The sequence below is a fragment of the Adiantum capillus-veneris genome, chromosome 21, assembly GCF_014529385.1.
Source record: "Adiantum capillus-veneris isolate H3 chromosome 21, ASM1452938v2, whole genome shotgun sequence".
In the NCBI taxonomy this organism is placed as follows: Eukaryota; Viridiplantae; Streptophyta; class Polypodiopsida; order Polypodiales; family Pteridaceae; genus Adiantum; species Adiantum capillus-veneris.
Genome location: NC_140951.1, coordinates 142,148,895 through 142,164,920, shown reverse-complemented (window position 1 = coordinate 142,164,920; position 16,026 = coordinate 142,148,895). Strand labels below are relative to the sequence as shown.

At 41.8% G+C, this 16,026-nt stretch overlaps 1 protein-coding gene and 1 pseudogene across 4 annotated transcripts; both read right to left on the bottom strand.

Annotated features, from left to right (window-relative positions):
* Window positions 1–523: 523 nt before the first annotated feature.
* On the bottom strand, window positions 524–1,851 carry LOC147431853 (uncharacterized; annotated as a pseudogene).
* A 5,803-nt stretch (window positions 1,852–7,654) lies between these two features.
* LOC147431852 (putative potassium transporter 17) lies at window positions 7,655–13,961 on the bottom strand. Of its 4 annotated transcripts, none has more exons than XM_086494324.1 (9): window positions 13,844–13,961; window positions 12,677–13,060; window positions 12,120–12,367; window positions 10,890–11,117; window positions 10,151–10,201; window positions 9,790–10,050; window positions 9,619–9,671; window positions 9,007–9,373; window positions 7,655–8,913 (listed from the first exon to the last, which is right to left on the bottom strand). In XM_086494324.1, the coding sequence occupies exons 2-9, from the start codon at window positions 13,042–13,044 to the stop codon at window positions 7,949–7,951; spliced, it is 2,541 nt and encodes an 846-aa protein (XP_086350450.1). In that variant the 5' UTR covers window positions 13,045–13,060; window positions 13,844–13,961; the 3' UTR covers window positions 7,655–7,948. The 4 variants fall into 4 exon arrangements, with proteins under 4 accessions (XP_086350450.1, XP_086350449.1, XP_086350448.1 ...); XM_086494323.1 differs by lacking the exon at window positions 13,844–13,961 and adding an exon at window positions 13,521–13,757; XM_086494322.1 differs by lacking the exon at window positions 13,844–13,961 and having other exon boundaries at window positions 12,677–13,757.
* Window positions 13,962–16,026: the final 2,065 nt, after the last annotated feature.

The window sequence follows — 16,026 nt, the reverse complement described above, 5'->3', positions numbered from 1 at the left end:
TAAGCGTAGGGGCGTGCAAATGTGGCAGCACTTTTTGAACGTTCGAGGCTGCATGTGCGAGTCCTAAGAGACAATGGACAGGTGACTCTGGTAAATGGTGAATACATTTGATGCATGAATGATCATGACCACTAGAACCAACCCAAGTGCCCACCAGTACTCCCGTGTGTACATTAAGCCATAAGAAATAAATCATCTCCACAACAGACATAGAAAAATTAAACAAGTGTAGCTAAGTAGCTGCAAGGGTAGCTACTATGCAGACTGGTAGCTGCCCTTAACGTTTCCTGCTATCGGAAGCTGTGTTAAGTACTTATAATTGTGAAACTGTGGAGGTGCAGTGATGAACAATGCGAAAATGTAAACAAATGTACAAGTTAACAAAAGCTGCTTTACTACATTGAGCATTGGAAGCTGCTTTACTACATTGTGTCATCATTACAAGTGAGCAAAATACTCCATAAGTCAGTAAATGGTTGACTGTTTACATTGATTATCATGGTTACATGTCAGGATAATATATCTAGCCGTAATACTGTAGACGCCACTGCTTTGAGATCATAATGCTCAGGTTATCAATCGGTCTTGGCAGTGCATAGTCCTCTGCATACTTGAGGCGATCTTCCGCACAAAGCCAAGCCGTGAGCCAAGATCTTACAGTTGTTGTAAGATATCCTTGAATCTCAGTGGGATTCTAATTTTCCATATTCTTCATAATGCAGAAAGTGTCTGGAGGATTCCACAGCTGCTTGTACTGTGTGTCATCCACTAGAATTGTGGACGTTGTAGTGTACTGACCTCTTTTCTCCTAGAAGTCACTTAGCTTCTTGTAAAATACAGGCTTTCCACCAGTTATCTTGAATCTAGCATCTCTTACACAATCCTGCTGTGCAAGAATTTCCTTGAATTTGGGAAACTGATCAGGAAAGCAGGCATTCAACAGGTTTTCTGCTTTAGTCTTCATGCAGCAGGTCCACACAAATACATCAAAGTGCACAAGGCACCAATCCAAGAATGCAGGTGCATCCCTTTTATACCCAGCAAACACCCCTGCTATGTCTACAATTTCTAGATCATTCCAGTAGGCAGGTTTCCGTGAATGGTACCTCTTGTCTAATGAAGTCAGCAGGACACCATTAATATCAAGGATTAGAGGTGGATTACTCTCAAACAATATGTTCCCAGGATCCTCCCATGGATGAGACACTGTCCCATCATCGTTCCTAACATAATCTGCAACACCACGTGCACCTCCTCCATCCTTCCTTTGTCGAGACACCATCCCATCATGTGCCTTACATATTTTGTACCACCTGCACCATCTGCACAACCTGCATCCCCACCTGCATCCACATATGCATCACCATCTTCCTGAGGTGGTTCAGACTTTTCATTGGTAATCTCCGTGTCCTCACCTACACCAACTGCCCCACCTGCACAACTTGCTTTACCACCTGCATCCACAGATGCATCACCATCTTCCCAAGGTGATTCAGACTTTTCAATGATAATTTCTTTGTCTTTACCTGCATTGCCTGCACCAACTGCACCACCTACATCCACAGATGCGTCACCATCTTCCCGAGGTGGTTTAGACTTATCAATTGTAATATCCATGTCATCACCTACACCACCTGCACCAACTGCACAACTTGCATCACCACATGCATCCACAGATGCACTACCATTTTCCCTCCCTGGTTCAGACTTTTTCATGATAATCTCCGTGTCCTCACCTGTACTGAGGAAAAAAAACTCCGTGTTTTTATCCTCTTGGTCATCAATGCTGCTAGCACATGGGACTTGGCCCTCTACTCTAAATGAACCATCTACATCAGGAGGGTCTTTCATAATAGACTATGCTATCATACTTATTATGTGATCAAGATTGTCAATGTTGCTAGTGGCAGCATCTGAACATAAAAACAATAATGAGATAAACAACAATGATGGACAGGACAAAAAAAAATTGATTTTGGATTTCTTAATTCATAGGAAATGGAGAATTGTTACAAAGCCAAAAACGACGACAAGATTTAGGAAAAGAGCCAAAAATGGGGATAGGCTACAAAGCAAAAATATCGAGACTATGTTTGGAGTCTTTTTCTGACTCTGGTTGTTGTAGCACCTTTTCTTCCAGATTCCATGTTACTATTTTCTCCAGTCTCTATGGCTAATTGGTCCTTTGATGTCTTTGTTTGCCCTTTTGCATCCTCTGTAGGCTTTTTGGAAGCTCCATCTACCAAAAAGCCTCTAGTCTCTATGGCTAATTGGTCCTTTGATGTCTTTGTTTGCCCTTCTCCATCCTCTGTAGGCTTTTTGGCAGCTCCATCTGCAAGAGAGAAGAAACAATCAACAAGAATGAACCTTAAACAATATTATCTACCTTTAGGAAAAAACAAAACCAGAAATAACACCTGTCATCTTTCTCTTTCTTTCCCTTTGCATCATTTGTATGGTCTACAAGATGGAGGGACTGGTGGCTATGGCTGACACTTCATTGTCCTTCATTGATGAAGGAGCATTTTCTGCTTGATCTCCATTCTCAGGACTATACTTCTCTAACACACCTTCCTTCTCAACTGTAGTCTCTGGCTCAGCCTCTACAGTCATGAAAAGTATTAAGGAAATAAGAACTTGCTGTTTCAAGTTACATGTAGCTACAACATGACAATGGAAGCTGATAGTGGAAGCTACCATGCAAGAACTGATAGCTACCAGCACTATCCTAGTAGCTACCAATGCCATCCTAGTAGTTGGCTGACTGAGAGCTACCAAGATGACATAGGGGCCACCAATGCTATCCTAGTAGTAAGCAATCTAACAGTGGTGGTTAACAGAATAAAATCTTGGCAACAACCTTTATCTAAAACATCTTCCTTCTCAACATGTACCAACACCTTGAATTCTGTTATTCAGAATAAGAACTTAAGAACAAGTTTTCAAGCTAGATGCAGGGTCAGCATGACAATAGAAGCTACCAGGCAAGCACTAATAAGCTACCAGTTACCAAATGTTATCCTAGTAGCTACCTTGCCCCCTGCCATCATGGTAGCTACAGATGCTATCATGGTAGCTACCAATGTTATCCTGGTAGCTACCTTGTCACTTGCAGGACTTCCTTGGCAGAATGGCAGCTACCAATGCAATCCTCGTAGCCACCTTGTCACTTGCAGGACTTCCTTGGCAGAATGGCAGCTCATGGCAAAATGGCAGCTACCAATGCAATCCTGGTAACCACGTTGTCAATTGCAGGACTTCCTTGGCAGAATGGCAGCTCATGGCAGAATGGTAGCTACCACTATTATACTGGTAGCTACCAGGGTTGACAGTGAGAACTTCCTTGTCACCAGTAGGAGTTCCATGGTAAAACAATAGCTAATGGAAGAGTGGTAGCTACCTTGCCACTAGCAAGACTTCCATGGGAGAATAGTAGCTCATGGAAGAATGGTATCCACAGCCATACTGGTAGCTAGCTGTACCAGGATTAGCATGATAGCTGACACTATGAGAGTGGTAGCTACCAGTATTGTACTAGTAGCTACCAGTCGTATTAGTAGCTACAATTAACAGGGTTCCCTTGATAACAAAAACACAAAAAAAAGATAAATTTAAGCTCAATGCTACAAAATGCAGCAGGATGTATACCATGGTCCATGCTTAAGGGCACTGATGGGTTTGGTGTCTGATTGCACTCCTTGGAAATTGGCATTCGTACTACCGAGGATCATTGATGACCGCATGGTATGTGAAATCGGTCGCATGCATCCCATCTCCATGCATGTTTCTTTGCTTACAACAAGATGGCCAAAATAGTACATGTGAAAGGCATGATTGCAGGGCAGCAAAAACATGCCAAGTGCATCATCGTCGTACATCGTCAACCCACAAGCACTGCAAACTTTGTCCAAAGGCAAGGTGCCCATATCCACAGGTGGAACTTTCAGTGGAGGTGCAGACAAAAAAAACTGTACTTCTTTTGACCTGCATGGTCTTCACAAAATCCATCCGCGCCTGTGCACACTCCTCCACTTTCTGTGTAAAATTTCTCTTCTTTAGAGCACTATCCATAGCATCAAGTGGTGCCTTCTCCTCAACTACCACTTGCAACGTTTGGAGTGTTAGCGACAACCTACCGACAGTATTTTTAAGTTGCTCCACCTGCATTGCATCCACATCATCGACGCTACCTTCTGCCTTTAGTAATGCAGCCTTTGCATCTTTCAACTGGCCTCTGAGCTTTTCCACTAGGAGGTTGGCACCTTCATTTTGGTGCACATAAGCCTGAAGCAATTCCAGCTTCTTAAAAGCTTCATTATACTCTGACAATGCAAAAGAATGCTTACTTACAACCATGTTGTAAACAATATCTAGCTCTGTAAGAGACGGTGGACCAAATAAATTCTTTTTCTGCACATCATCCACTATATCGATCGGAGTTTCCTGGGGTGCCTCCAAATGATTTGGAGTCCTCGTCATTCGCCATGAGCTGTTAGGGGTAGGGGAGGAATGGAAAGCTGCCCATCGCTGCTTCTTTGCATGTAATTTTCCTGGATCCATATATGTGACAATACTTTCTGAAAACAAGGCCCAGTCAACCTATCCCTTCAAGTGCTCATATAGAAAGCCTCTAGCAAATCCTTTAGTCACCTCCATACCATAATTGCCAGGAGGTTCTTGATACAAGGATGTGAACAATACATAAAACCTGTTCCAGAGCTCTGGCTTCACATCTCTATATTTTACTTTGCTGCCCTTCTTCGGCACCTCCTTAAAGCATTTCAACCAATCTTTGTTGGTGAAATCTGCCTCAGTCAGCAGTCGAGCATCCACTCCAGAGTTGGGGAGGTCGTATACTTCATGTGCTCTAGGCTTTGTCATGCAAAAAACTATCTTCCTTTCAAATGGCACATATGGAGTGCACCAATGGCCTTTTCCCTGTAAAATACAGGGAAAAACATAAGACCATAGTTGTTTCCATACGACAAACACATACGGGTATGGAAGTATGATTGGAGTATGGTTCAACACTTAAGCTTGAAACATACACGGCCATAAATTTACTGAAAACTTAGATAACTTATGCATGGTGAGCATTTATAATATCACAATTTTACAGAAGTTTTCCCATTAAACATCAATTGTTGCTCTGAGCAGGAGTAGAAGCAGGCTGGGCATGTGCATGAATAGGTGGTACAACTACATGCGTCCCAGACAGATAGCTACCATGTAACTACCACCTTGGTATTTCTTTGCTAAATGAACTTTTTGATTGGTAGCTGGCTAACATAATGCTACCAACTTGTTATGTTTTTTGCAGAATGTTGAATGCTACAATCTTGATGATCTCTTATGCACTTTCCCTATATTCAAAGAGTATGGCAGGTGGTAGCTACCACACTGATAGAGTATCACTGATTCATGCTTCTTCATAGCACTATGATTTGCAATCCATACGAGTACGGTTCCAACTATACACAAGACATGAATGCATGTGCAACCAGCCAATTGAAGTTCAGTAAAAAATGCAATGTGCACAAATATATCTACTTGAATACATGCATGACTCTACATAGGTTTTCAATGCAAGCTTGAATGCATGCATGCATGCCTCTACACGGGTTTTCAATGCAAGCTTGAATGCATGCACATTAGCTTATTTAGCTTGAATGTATCTACAAACATCTAGCCTCTAACTTAGGTTTGCTTTAAAGCAAGCTTAAGAGAGCTTACATGGACCTTGGAAACAAGTTACAACAATAAATTGTGCAGAGACAGCTAGCAACACTAAGATGCAGTAGTACCTCAGTGTTGGGGGTTACAACATCTGCCATTTTTGAATGTTTCTTTGCTATAGGAGTGCAGGGCTTTGGTGAAGGAGTCAAGACCTTCTTCTTCCTCTTTCTAGCAGGGGAGTCCGAGGGTGGATCAGACGAGGGAGATGAATGACGGGCCCTCTTCCGCCTCCCAGTAATTGTGGTTGATTTTGCTTCAGCTGCAGGAGCTGCTTGGCCACCCGAGTTTCCTCCCCTCTGCAACCGTCGACGAGCAGGAGGCATCATGATTGTGGAGTAAGGTGGCACCCCCGCACTACTTTCACACACACAGTTGAAACTGAAAAGATAATTTTTAAAGTTTTTAAATCCAGCTCGCTGCTCAAGCCTTTTGATGAACAATTTTCAAATAAAACCTTATTAAAGATTCTCAATGTTTACTTACCTAGCTACCAAACAGCCCACCCCCTTGCTACCACCCCCAAAAATGGGTAGCTAGTGTACCACCTATTCATGCATCCACCCAAGAGCTTTCACCAAATGGGACATAGAATTTGTAGGATTGATTCAATTACCAACATATAAGTGTCGAGCTCAATATATCATTGTGTTAACATACTAATTGACCAAGTGGGTTGAGCCAAAGGCCGCTAGAAAGAACTATGCAAGGGAAACGGCTTTGTTCTTAAAAGAGTATGTCTTTACAAGATATGGTTTTTCTATTAAAATAGTTGGTGATAGGGATACACACTTCTTGAATGAAGTGATAGAATGAGTTTATGATCATTCATAACAAGTTTGTACCCTATCACGTGTAAGCCAATGGACAAGCTGAATATACCAATAAGATTCTAGTCTTAGTCCTCTCAAAAATAGTCAGTTCAAGAAAGAGAGATTGAAAAATACATTTGCATTCTGCATTATGGGCAAATACAGCTTACCATACTACTTTGAACACTACTCCATTCGATTTAGTTTATGTACTATATGTCATACTACCAATGAAACTTTTATTGCCAACTTAAAATTGGTAAACAAGATATAATTAGAAATTTCAAAAAAACTAGATGAGCAAAAGTTACTTGCCATTGCACATATATATACACAAAAATGGAAACAGAAACAATTCCTTGACTCTAAACCTAATTACCAAAGAATTAAAGAGGAAGGACCTTGTATAAGTGTACTCCTTGAAGTAGCATATCCCAAAGGTAAAAAAGAAGGAAAATGGACCAATTTGTTATAGATGATGTCTCACCAAGTGGAGTTGTCAAGCTTTTCACTTTGCATAGAGATGCCATGGCCAATTGGATTAGTGGTTGTAGGCAGGAAAGTATCATTTATTACCAACCAATGACAAGAAAATTGCATATAGCTAGGGAGCAAAATTTCAAAAAAACAATAGGTTGTAGTAGAGAAGGCTCAAGAAGAAGTTTCAATAAGAGTCTTGCACTGTAAAGCCATGCAACAACAAGCGCAAATACAGGAATTATAGGATATATATAGACATGATAATGCCGGGCCGTGTCAATTTTATTTACTGTTTTGAAGTGAATCTCTGTTGTGTTGCGATAGAATCTTGACTTGGGACGTCCAAGTTTGTTACATATTTACAGATGAAAAAACATTTGACAGGTGTTGCATTCTGTTCACAATCACTAGGGCACTACGTAGAGAGGTTCACTATGTGTAAAACTACCATATCACGTGCGTTCAAAACATGTTTGTTAAACCCCTTATTTGTGAGTTTTGTTAAGAATATAATGTATCCTTTTTTTTAAAAATCTGTAAGTTTTTTTCAAATTTGAAAAAAAAAGCTTTTTTGCATATATATTTCTGTAAGTTTTCAGAACATTAAATACCCTTCTGTTGAACTCACGTGATAAATTACATTTTTATTAGGTGACCTCCCCGAGGGCACTACAAAATCAGTGTCGCAACCAAGGTGTGTCCGGATTCATTTTGATGCACAGACATCCGATTATGATCATCAATGGAAAGTGCATGCTTCAATTAATGAGAGCTACTAGGTTGTTAAGTGGCATTGAAGCATGCACCAATATATGTGCCAAGTTGGGTGTTCTGAATTATGCCTTGTTCTGTGAACTTTGAATATCGTTATATTTCACAGGCAAGGTACGAGGAACAGCTGAAGTGGTTATAATGATAATGTTTTACACTTCATAAAGCATACTAATCTCCATCAGGTTGGAGGGAGGGACTGAGAGCTTGAGAGAGGCAGCAGCAGAGGTGCTGCTGGAGTAAAGAAACCTGTAGATTATATCCAAAAACACCTTCCGCAACCAGTTGCTAAAACCACGGGTTGTAGTAACAAGCCGAGTTCGTCCAATGACCAGGACTGGCCTTTCTGTAAGAGCCTTCTCTAAGTTAGCCATGTCCCTCAAGGGCCCTGATTCTTGCCCATTACGATCAACTGTTTGTGTGGGCTGTTCGGTAGCATTTGCACTTCCCGAGCCAAGACATTGAAGTGGATGATTGGCGATTAGAGGACCCGGTTCAACTAAGGCAAATTGCAAGTGGAGTCTGAGGCTGTCCATCATCCCCTCCCAGAAGGCACTCCACAGAAAGGATCGTTCCTCAGCATACCCGTAGAGGGTTGTACATCTAAACAGGCCAGGATAGCCTTCACAGTTCGAGAATTTGAAGCGCTCGTCATAGGGGACCTTTGGGATTTTACAATAACTCACTGTGGTGAAGATGACTATTTTGTGGAGTGATCTGATGTTGCGAAGGTAGTGGCGCATGAGAGGAGGTATTTCATCTTCAAATTCGCAATAGAAAATGCAAAGGCCTGGCACCCTCTTGACTGAGGTGTTGGGGGAATTGAGCAATGACCCGAGATCCTGCAGAGTCACCATGTTGGCCTTCTCATAGGCATGATGCTTCTCTCTTCCATACACCCAGGTGTACATAATCAGGCCAATAAAAATTGCCACCAGGAATGGCAGCCAGCCGCCCTGGGAGATCTTGCTCATAACTGCTGATATGTACACACCCTCAATGCTTCCATATACCACAAGAAACAACAGCACCCATGGAAGCCATAGATTCCATATCACCACCATTGCAATGCTAGAAAAAATTGTTGTTATAAACATCACCATGATCACTGCAACACCTGCAAAATAATTACAAAACACGCTAAGCTTCTTATTTTATCTGTCCCTGGACTTGAGGTGCTTAACTCTTGAGAGAGATTGATGCTCAGTACCATAGGCATGTCCAAGATTGTCCACACTGCGCAAGCCCAGCACAACAAGAACACAGAGGACCATAAGAAAATAGTTGACCTCAGGTGAGTATATCTGGCCCTCATGGTTTTCAGATGTGTGGATGAGGCGCACTTTGGGGAAGAGATCAAGTGCCACTGATTGCTTCACAAGGGAGAAGCATGCTGATATCAAACACTGGCTTGCCACAATGGCAGCCATGGTGGCAATGGCAAACATGGGCCAAAACACCACTTCAGGTATGAAGTTGTAGAAGACACCCTCATTGTCCAAGTGTTTCGTCAAGTATGCTGCTTGCCCTGCATATGTCAGGATGTTGGATGGGTATGCGAAGAAGGCAAATGCTATCTGCATAGCAAGGCAGACGTCTCCAATTAGAGGTCCCATTCTTGCTCGTTAATTTACTCAATCGCCATTATGAACTTGGCTGCTTTGAAAAAGCTAATTATCTAGCCTAATTAAGGGTTCTTATAAGAAGATATAAGTGCGACAGTTTACAGAGCTAATGATATGTGTGCAGGTTATAATCAAACTGTGTGAAACTGGTAACATTAAATCAGAGGTTGCTCCCTATACTTAATTATTGATACTACCTGCATGGAGATTCTGTTGAAGTGACCCAAGTCTGCATACATTGCTTCCGAACCTACACTCATCAGTGAAGTTCAGTTTATAATATTTGACAGAGTGAATGAGTTCAATGAAACCTTCAATCTTACTTCATAGGCTTTCTGAAATATAGACTGATGCAGGTGAAAACTCACTGGTGATGCAGAGGACAGTACCAGCAAGGGCCCTCCAGCCCTCCTTGCCACGACGAGAGAAGAAGCTGAAGATATAATGAGGGGATAGTCCTTTGAAGATGGCCGGGTTGTGTACCATCACATTGTATACTCCTACCATAGCGGTTGTGATGAACCATGCCACCACAATAGGTGAGAAGAGAAAGCCCACCTTACTGGTTCCAAATCTTTGTAGCAGAAACAAAGCTATGAGCAGCACTGCTGTAATGATTACAATGGAAGCTGCATGCATAGTAAACATTGCATAATGTGTGATTAACCATCAGCGTGGATCAAGTCCCTTAATGTGGTGTGAACAACACTTTTTTCTTGTTTGACTCACATTGATTGAGCGTGTTTGATGCATGTCGTAAGCCATCAACTGCTGAAAGAACTGTTGGACAAAAGAGAGCCGTAGGTAATACAGCAACAATCGAAAGCATGATTTAGCTCAGTTTTTATTTCTACCCCTGAACATCTAAGATTCCAGATTAAGCTGCTACCCTAACCCTTGTGATTGGATGGCAAAGAGCCCCGATCCTGCAGGCACCTTACTGAAGGGAAATTCATGGTTTAGGATTATTCTACTGACAATGTTGGGCTCCCCAACAAACGTGATCCAGCCCTTCACTTCGAGCAACTACAATGGCTGTGTTGTTTGAGATGTCGGCACTTCAGAATGTGAAGGCTTCTCAAATTCCTTAGTGTCTATGGAGGCATACAAGTTCTGCCAAACCATGAAGACTGGAACATAATGCGTTTCCATTTTATAGTAACTAGGTGTGGCATGCAGGCCGGGATGGAGGTCATGACAAATAGGACGAAAATACTGAGACAAATTAAATGCAATCTATGATCTCTTGTATAGTGACCTTAAAGCCAATTCTGTATTAGCTTATGCCTTGATTAATTTGTCTTGCAAATTATCCAGGCCCTGGTTCTTTTGCAATATTGCTCTAGTTCTCATGTTTGTTGGTGTGACTTTAATTACAGCATACAGGAACTCAAAGAAACTGACAAGGAGACACTGCTTAATGTTTTGAATGGTTAGACATCCAAGTATGTATAATCTCAGATGTTACCGGAAATTGCAGGAGTGAGAATGCCGTCTCCTATGATCATGCATGCACCGATCATTGTCACTGCAAACAAGAGAATTTGAATGTTCTTGTTACTCTCCATTTTCTGTACAGTCTTGTCCTGGAAGGATCCCTCTTTTGTCTTTAAGGTGGTAGTTTTCTTGGGAGTTCTTCCATAACGAGACATATTTACATGCTTGCAAAGGATAGAGTATAGTGCGAAGGTACCACCTGCTCATCAGTCAAACCACCATTCTTACTTATCATGTACATCATCCACTTCCTGCTTATGATGGACTATAAGCATGAATTTTAAATCAAGCTACGTACCAGTCACTATTTTTATTAACTATACAAAAAACAAAAGAGGATTCATTCAGAGATACATATTCTGAGGCTTTGGAGTGATTCCCCTTTCAGATACCAGCCATAAAACATGGTGTGGCAAAGGCATATTTTTAGCAAAGCTATTTCGAGATAGAAGGCCTCGATGGTCACCATTGATGGCTGAAACGTCCATCCTTCGGACAATCACAATTTGGAGATCTTCCCTTCCTAGGGTGACCCACCATAGGAGGGTCATTGTAGGGCTCTGAAGACTGACAACGAAATAAAACTATGTGTCCCTCATGAGCAAGCAGGAGCGAAGGTGAGTCCAAAAGCAAGATGTACCTCCAATCTTCACCTCAACATTGGTGAGTATGGTATGTTATCATTTGGGAGGTTTACCACAAGAAACCCAACAAAATATTATCCACATACCATTAGAGAAGTGCCACTATGCAGCTCACATCAGAGCACCATATCAAAATGATTTTGCAAGTCGAGCTCAAAGCATTCATGGTCGATGCGCATACATGATAATACATCTGATGAACCAGCTAGGGGTGTATAATTCTTTGTGAAAGAGTTGAAGGTGAACCCACCAATTCCTGATTGTGAAGGTATTGCAATGACTGGCCTGTCTGTTGTTCTTTTTAGCGCAATCTATATTTCCAAACATGTTCTCACATGAGATACGACATCTTACTCTATTTGAGTGACTGTAGCACAGGTTGATAACTATCAATTTTCGGCTTTCAGTTGTGTGAGTTAAGTACAGTTGATTGCTCAATCCAAAATGCGCGAATATTCAGAGGTATAAAAAGGGCAGGTGGAAGGGTCGTGACAAAAGGTTAGTTTGTGTTCGTGAACGAAGAACAAATAAATACCAAGGGGCACGAGGTGCAGTACCTTCTCCTTGGTCGTCCAATCTGAGAATGATGAAGCCGTATTTGACAAGGGAGATAAGTGTAAAGGTCCAGAAGACAATGCTGAAGATGGAGTAATAGTCCTCCTCTGTGGGCTGCTGCAAGGTGAAGGAGGAGAACACATAAAGCGGGCATGTACCAATTCCCGCATACACGACCCCCATTGTTTGATATGCCAGCACCAACGTCTGCCACTGTTTGCCAGCACTAAACCACCCCGCGCGGCCTCCTCTGAAATCAACCACAAGAAAGCCCACCATATTATTCCTGTCTCGCAGCCAGCTTCACTTTCGATATTTGAGAGCGAGGCTCAGCAAGACCTTTCACATTTTTGAGAGGCTTCAAAGTTGAATTCAGTATCGACGACCGACCTCTCATTAACTGCCGTTCTTCTTCTTTCTTTTTCAAAAAAACTTATGTCGCACAGAAACTCAGAGAGAGAGAGAGAGAGAGAGAGAGAGAGAGAGAAGAGATTGTAGAGGTTATGATGTGCGTAGGAACATTTGTGCAAATTCAAGCCTTTCACATTCAGTATATTACCTTTGACGTTGAGGCCGGCCGAACCTTTTCTCCTTGCAGACCTGAAGTTGGCGGTCATACTTATTCTCAATATCCTCCAGGATGCCATCATTCTCCAGGTGGAGAGACTCGATGGAGTAGTTACTCTCAACTCGATAGGTGCGCCCGCCGCCGCATTCCCCAACGTCATCACTAGATCTATTATCCTGCATAATATTCATGTCCATCACATGAGCACTACTTATACAGCTTGTGTTTTCTCGGGCATGATCAAGGTCTGCCTTGCAGCTGCCATTATGTTTTATTTGACCTCCCTTCTCATTACTTTCGCCGGAGGATTTGAAATCGTAATCATGAGACTGATCATCGACTGTACTTGCAGCCTCCATGGCGCTTGCTAATGATCTGCATTGATATCAGAAAGCAAGTGTTACCACCCTTATAATTATAATTAAGCAGTACATCCATCTACACTTCGATCTATAAGCCTTGTAGATTGTCGAAGCGGCCGTGGAAAAGTACGCAACAGCTCATTTCCATCTATGTAGTAGTTACATATGTATAAGAGGATTTACTAGTACCGAAAATCATGAGCCAAATACGATATAATGCAATATTTGATTACTGATCAAATCAAGTAAACATTTGTCCGTGATTGTAATCCATCAATTAGGCACAGCTGAGGGCCAACTTATAGTGATTAGTACAAGTTCATGATCATGGAAGAAAAAGTTCGATAGATTACGACTTCCACATTTGTACTCTGATTGCCCAGACATGCATAGGAGCAGCAGGCGCTCATTCTTATCTCTATTAATTATGGCAGATGAGGCGCGGATGTTATAACTCGAGTAAGAGTATATACTAGCAATATTGGTGAGAGTAGCATTGCTGAGCCTCCTGCATGAACAATATTATTAGTTCCACTACTTGTGGATTGCAGCATTGCGCCCTTTACTATTTATCGTACACCAACGAAATGAAGGGCACTCGGAGCCACGCTTTCATCTTCACAATCACTACTTTATTAAGTTCGTTCACTCCTTTTCCATCTTCACTATTCTATTCAATTGAATTGTAAGCAGGAAACGCAAAGTTTTCTCTCTCTCTCTCTCTCTCTCTCTCTCTCTCTCTCTCATATACACTTGGCCAGTGCGATCGAGTGGCCAATGTTTCACAAAACACCACCTTGTGATGCCGGATGGCCCACCAGCTGCATGGTGCTGGTGCTGGTGCTGGCCGGGGAGGAAGTTCTAGCCAGGCTATTCTCACAAAGTCAAGCTAATAAATTGAAAGGTCTCGCACATGCAGTTGAACAAGCTTCACAAAGAATGAGCATCTCGATTCATGATTCCAAATTAGCTACACACTGCACAGCGCTCTCTCTCTCTCTCTCTCTCTCTCTCTCACTCTCTCACTCTCATGCCGCAGATGTACATTGTACACGGTGAAACTCTTGAGTCGCAATTACCGCCATGTACCGCCTTGTACGTGCGTAGGCCTAAGGCCTTCATACTTTGACCTCCAGAAGACTAGAGCCAAAGTTTGACACGGAACACCCAAGAGGAACAATCCCAAGAGACCTCAAAGATCTATTTGAAGAGCTCAGGACATTTTTGGTGGACCCAGCTTTGGAATTTTTCCACACGCATATGAACAACAAGGCTAACTCTAAATTTGAGAGGGATAATCACATTGAAAGTTTCATACTATAACTAACAAGTGAAAGGATCACAATGGATTTTTTAAAAAAATAAGAAAGTGTTAAAGTCATTAAGATTGAGTTTAACCGAAATCGATGTTCGGGAAAGGATTGCCTCATTTTGGCCTGGAGTTAGTTGAGAATCAAGACTAGCCGGTTGCAAACCATGGTAAAGGGAAGAAAAATGATGAAATATGTGAGAAGATAGTTCAAAAATCTTACAAATTTATGCTAGTATTTTTGGTTCGCTTCTTTGAGATGCGGAGGAAATTTGATCGACGATCGCTTAATAAAAGATACTTTTCAATATTGATTAGAATTAATTTATAAAATACAAAAAAAGTTAAGCCATGTGAGAGTGTGAAATGAAATGTGAAATAAAATGAATTCATCAATATGTGTGTGTGTGTATCTATAGAATTTTACTAGAATTATGCAATGTAAAGTTTCACTTTAACATTCTAAAATAATAGAATGCAAGAAAAATGAAGACATGTGGGGATAAGGGTGAAATAAAAAGATCCATGTACTATCTCAAAGCTAAAATAACATTTAAGGTATGTCCAATTATCATTCAAAAGATCTAAAGTATGCCTAACCCAACACTCCTCTAAGGCTTCTTTTAGAAAGCAAAAATTTCATAATTTGAACCGGCCTGAGAACCTTCTTGTCCAAATTTGAGCCGGCCATTTTTCATTCGAAATGGCTTTGGATAAAGCGAACCTATCTTTTCACGAGCCCTAGACTCTACTTGATACTCAAGAGGGAATAGGAAAGAGAAGTAAAGTTTTTATGTTGCCTGAACAATCCCAGGAGACCTCAACCGATGAGCTTTGGACTCAAGAATGATACTCTAGCTGAGGGAATTGGAAAGAGAAGTGAAGTTCTAACATCGTGGGATCAATCTCAAGACCTCAAGCATCTACACACACACACACACACACACACACACACACACACACACACACACACACAGAGCAAGTCCGTGCACGGTCATTTCTAAGGATACGTCATTACTGAAGAGATAATTCTAGGCCTATTTTCTAAAAAAAGTAAGAAGATTGGGGTTTGAACCAGGGATTTAATACTTACGTAATTACGATAAATTTTGTGTGATCACAAGGTCTTATTGACACATTTACATGATTACACTAAACATGATCACAAAGAATCCGGTTAAAGGCAACGTGGAAACCCATTAAAATCCCATCAGCCTTTTCAATATTCCCGACGGACGGACCCAAATATATATAATTCTACGGGCCCGCCGATACTACTGAAAAGCATGGCGGACCTGTAGAATTATATATATACGGGTCCGATCGGGCCCGTGGGTGTTATTTCCTTGTTTCATCTTCTGAGAGAGAGAGAGAGAGAGAGAGAGAGAGAGAGAGAGAGAGAGAGAGAGCTCCTCGACCGCCTTTGCAGGTACGTCGAGAGGAGAGAGGGAGTCGTGTGGGAGCATGCTCTGTGTCGTAGTGCACGGCAGTAGTAGCGGAGTACCTGACCACACGATCCGGGCATGTGTTGTGTGTGTGTATGCGTATGGTAGCGTGCCTTTTGTCGTATTGCACGGCAGTCATAAGGTACCTTACCATACAATGGGAGTGTGTGCGTAAGCTGTTCTACGGAACAATGCTTATCACGGGGGCATAACCTCGGTGACGCG

Coding starts and splice junctions, on each gene's coding strand:
- LOC147431852 (XM_086494324.1), bottom strand. CDS start 13,044: ATGGAGGCTGCAAGTACAGTCGATGATCAGTCTCATGATTACGATTTC. Junction 10,051..10,150: donor ATCAAACACGCTCAATCAAT/GTGAGTCAAACA, acceptor CTATGCATGCAG/CTTCCATTGTAATCATTACA. Junction 9,672..9,789: donor TACTGTCCTCTGCATCACCA/GTGAGTTTTCAC, acceptor TGATGAGTGTAG/GTTCGGAAGCAATGTATGCA.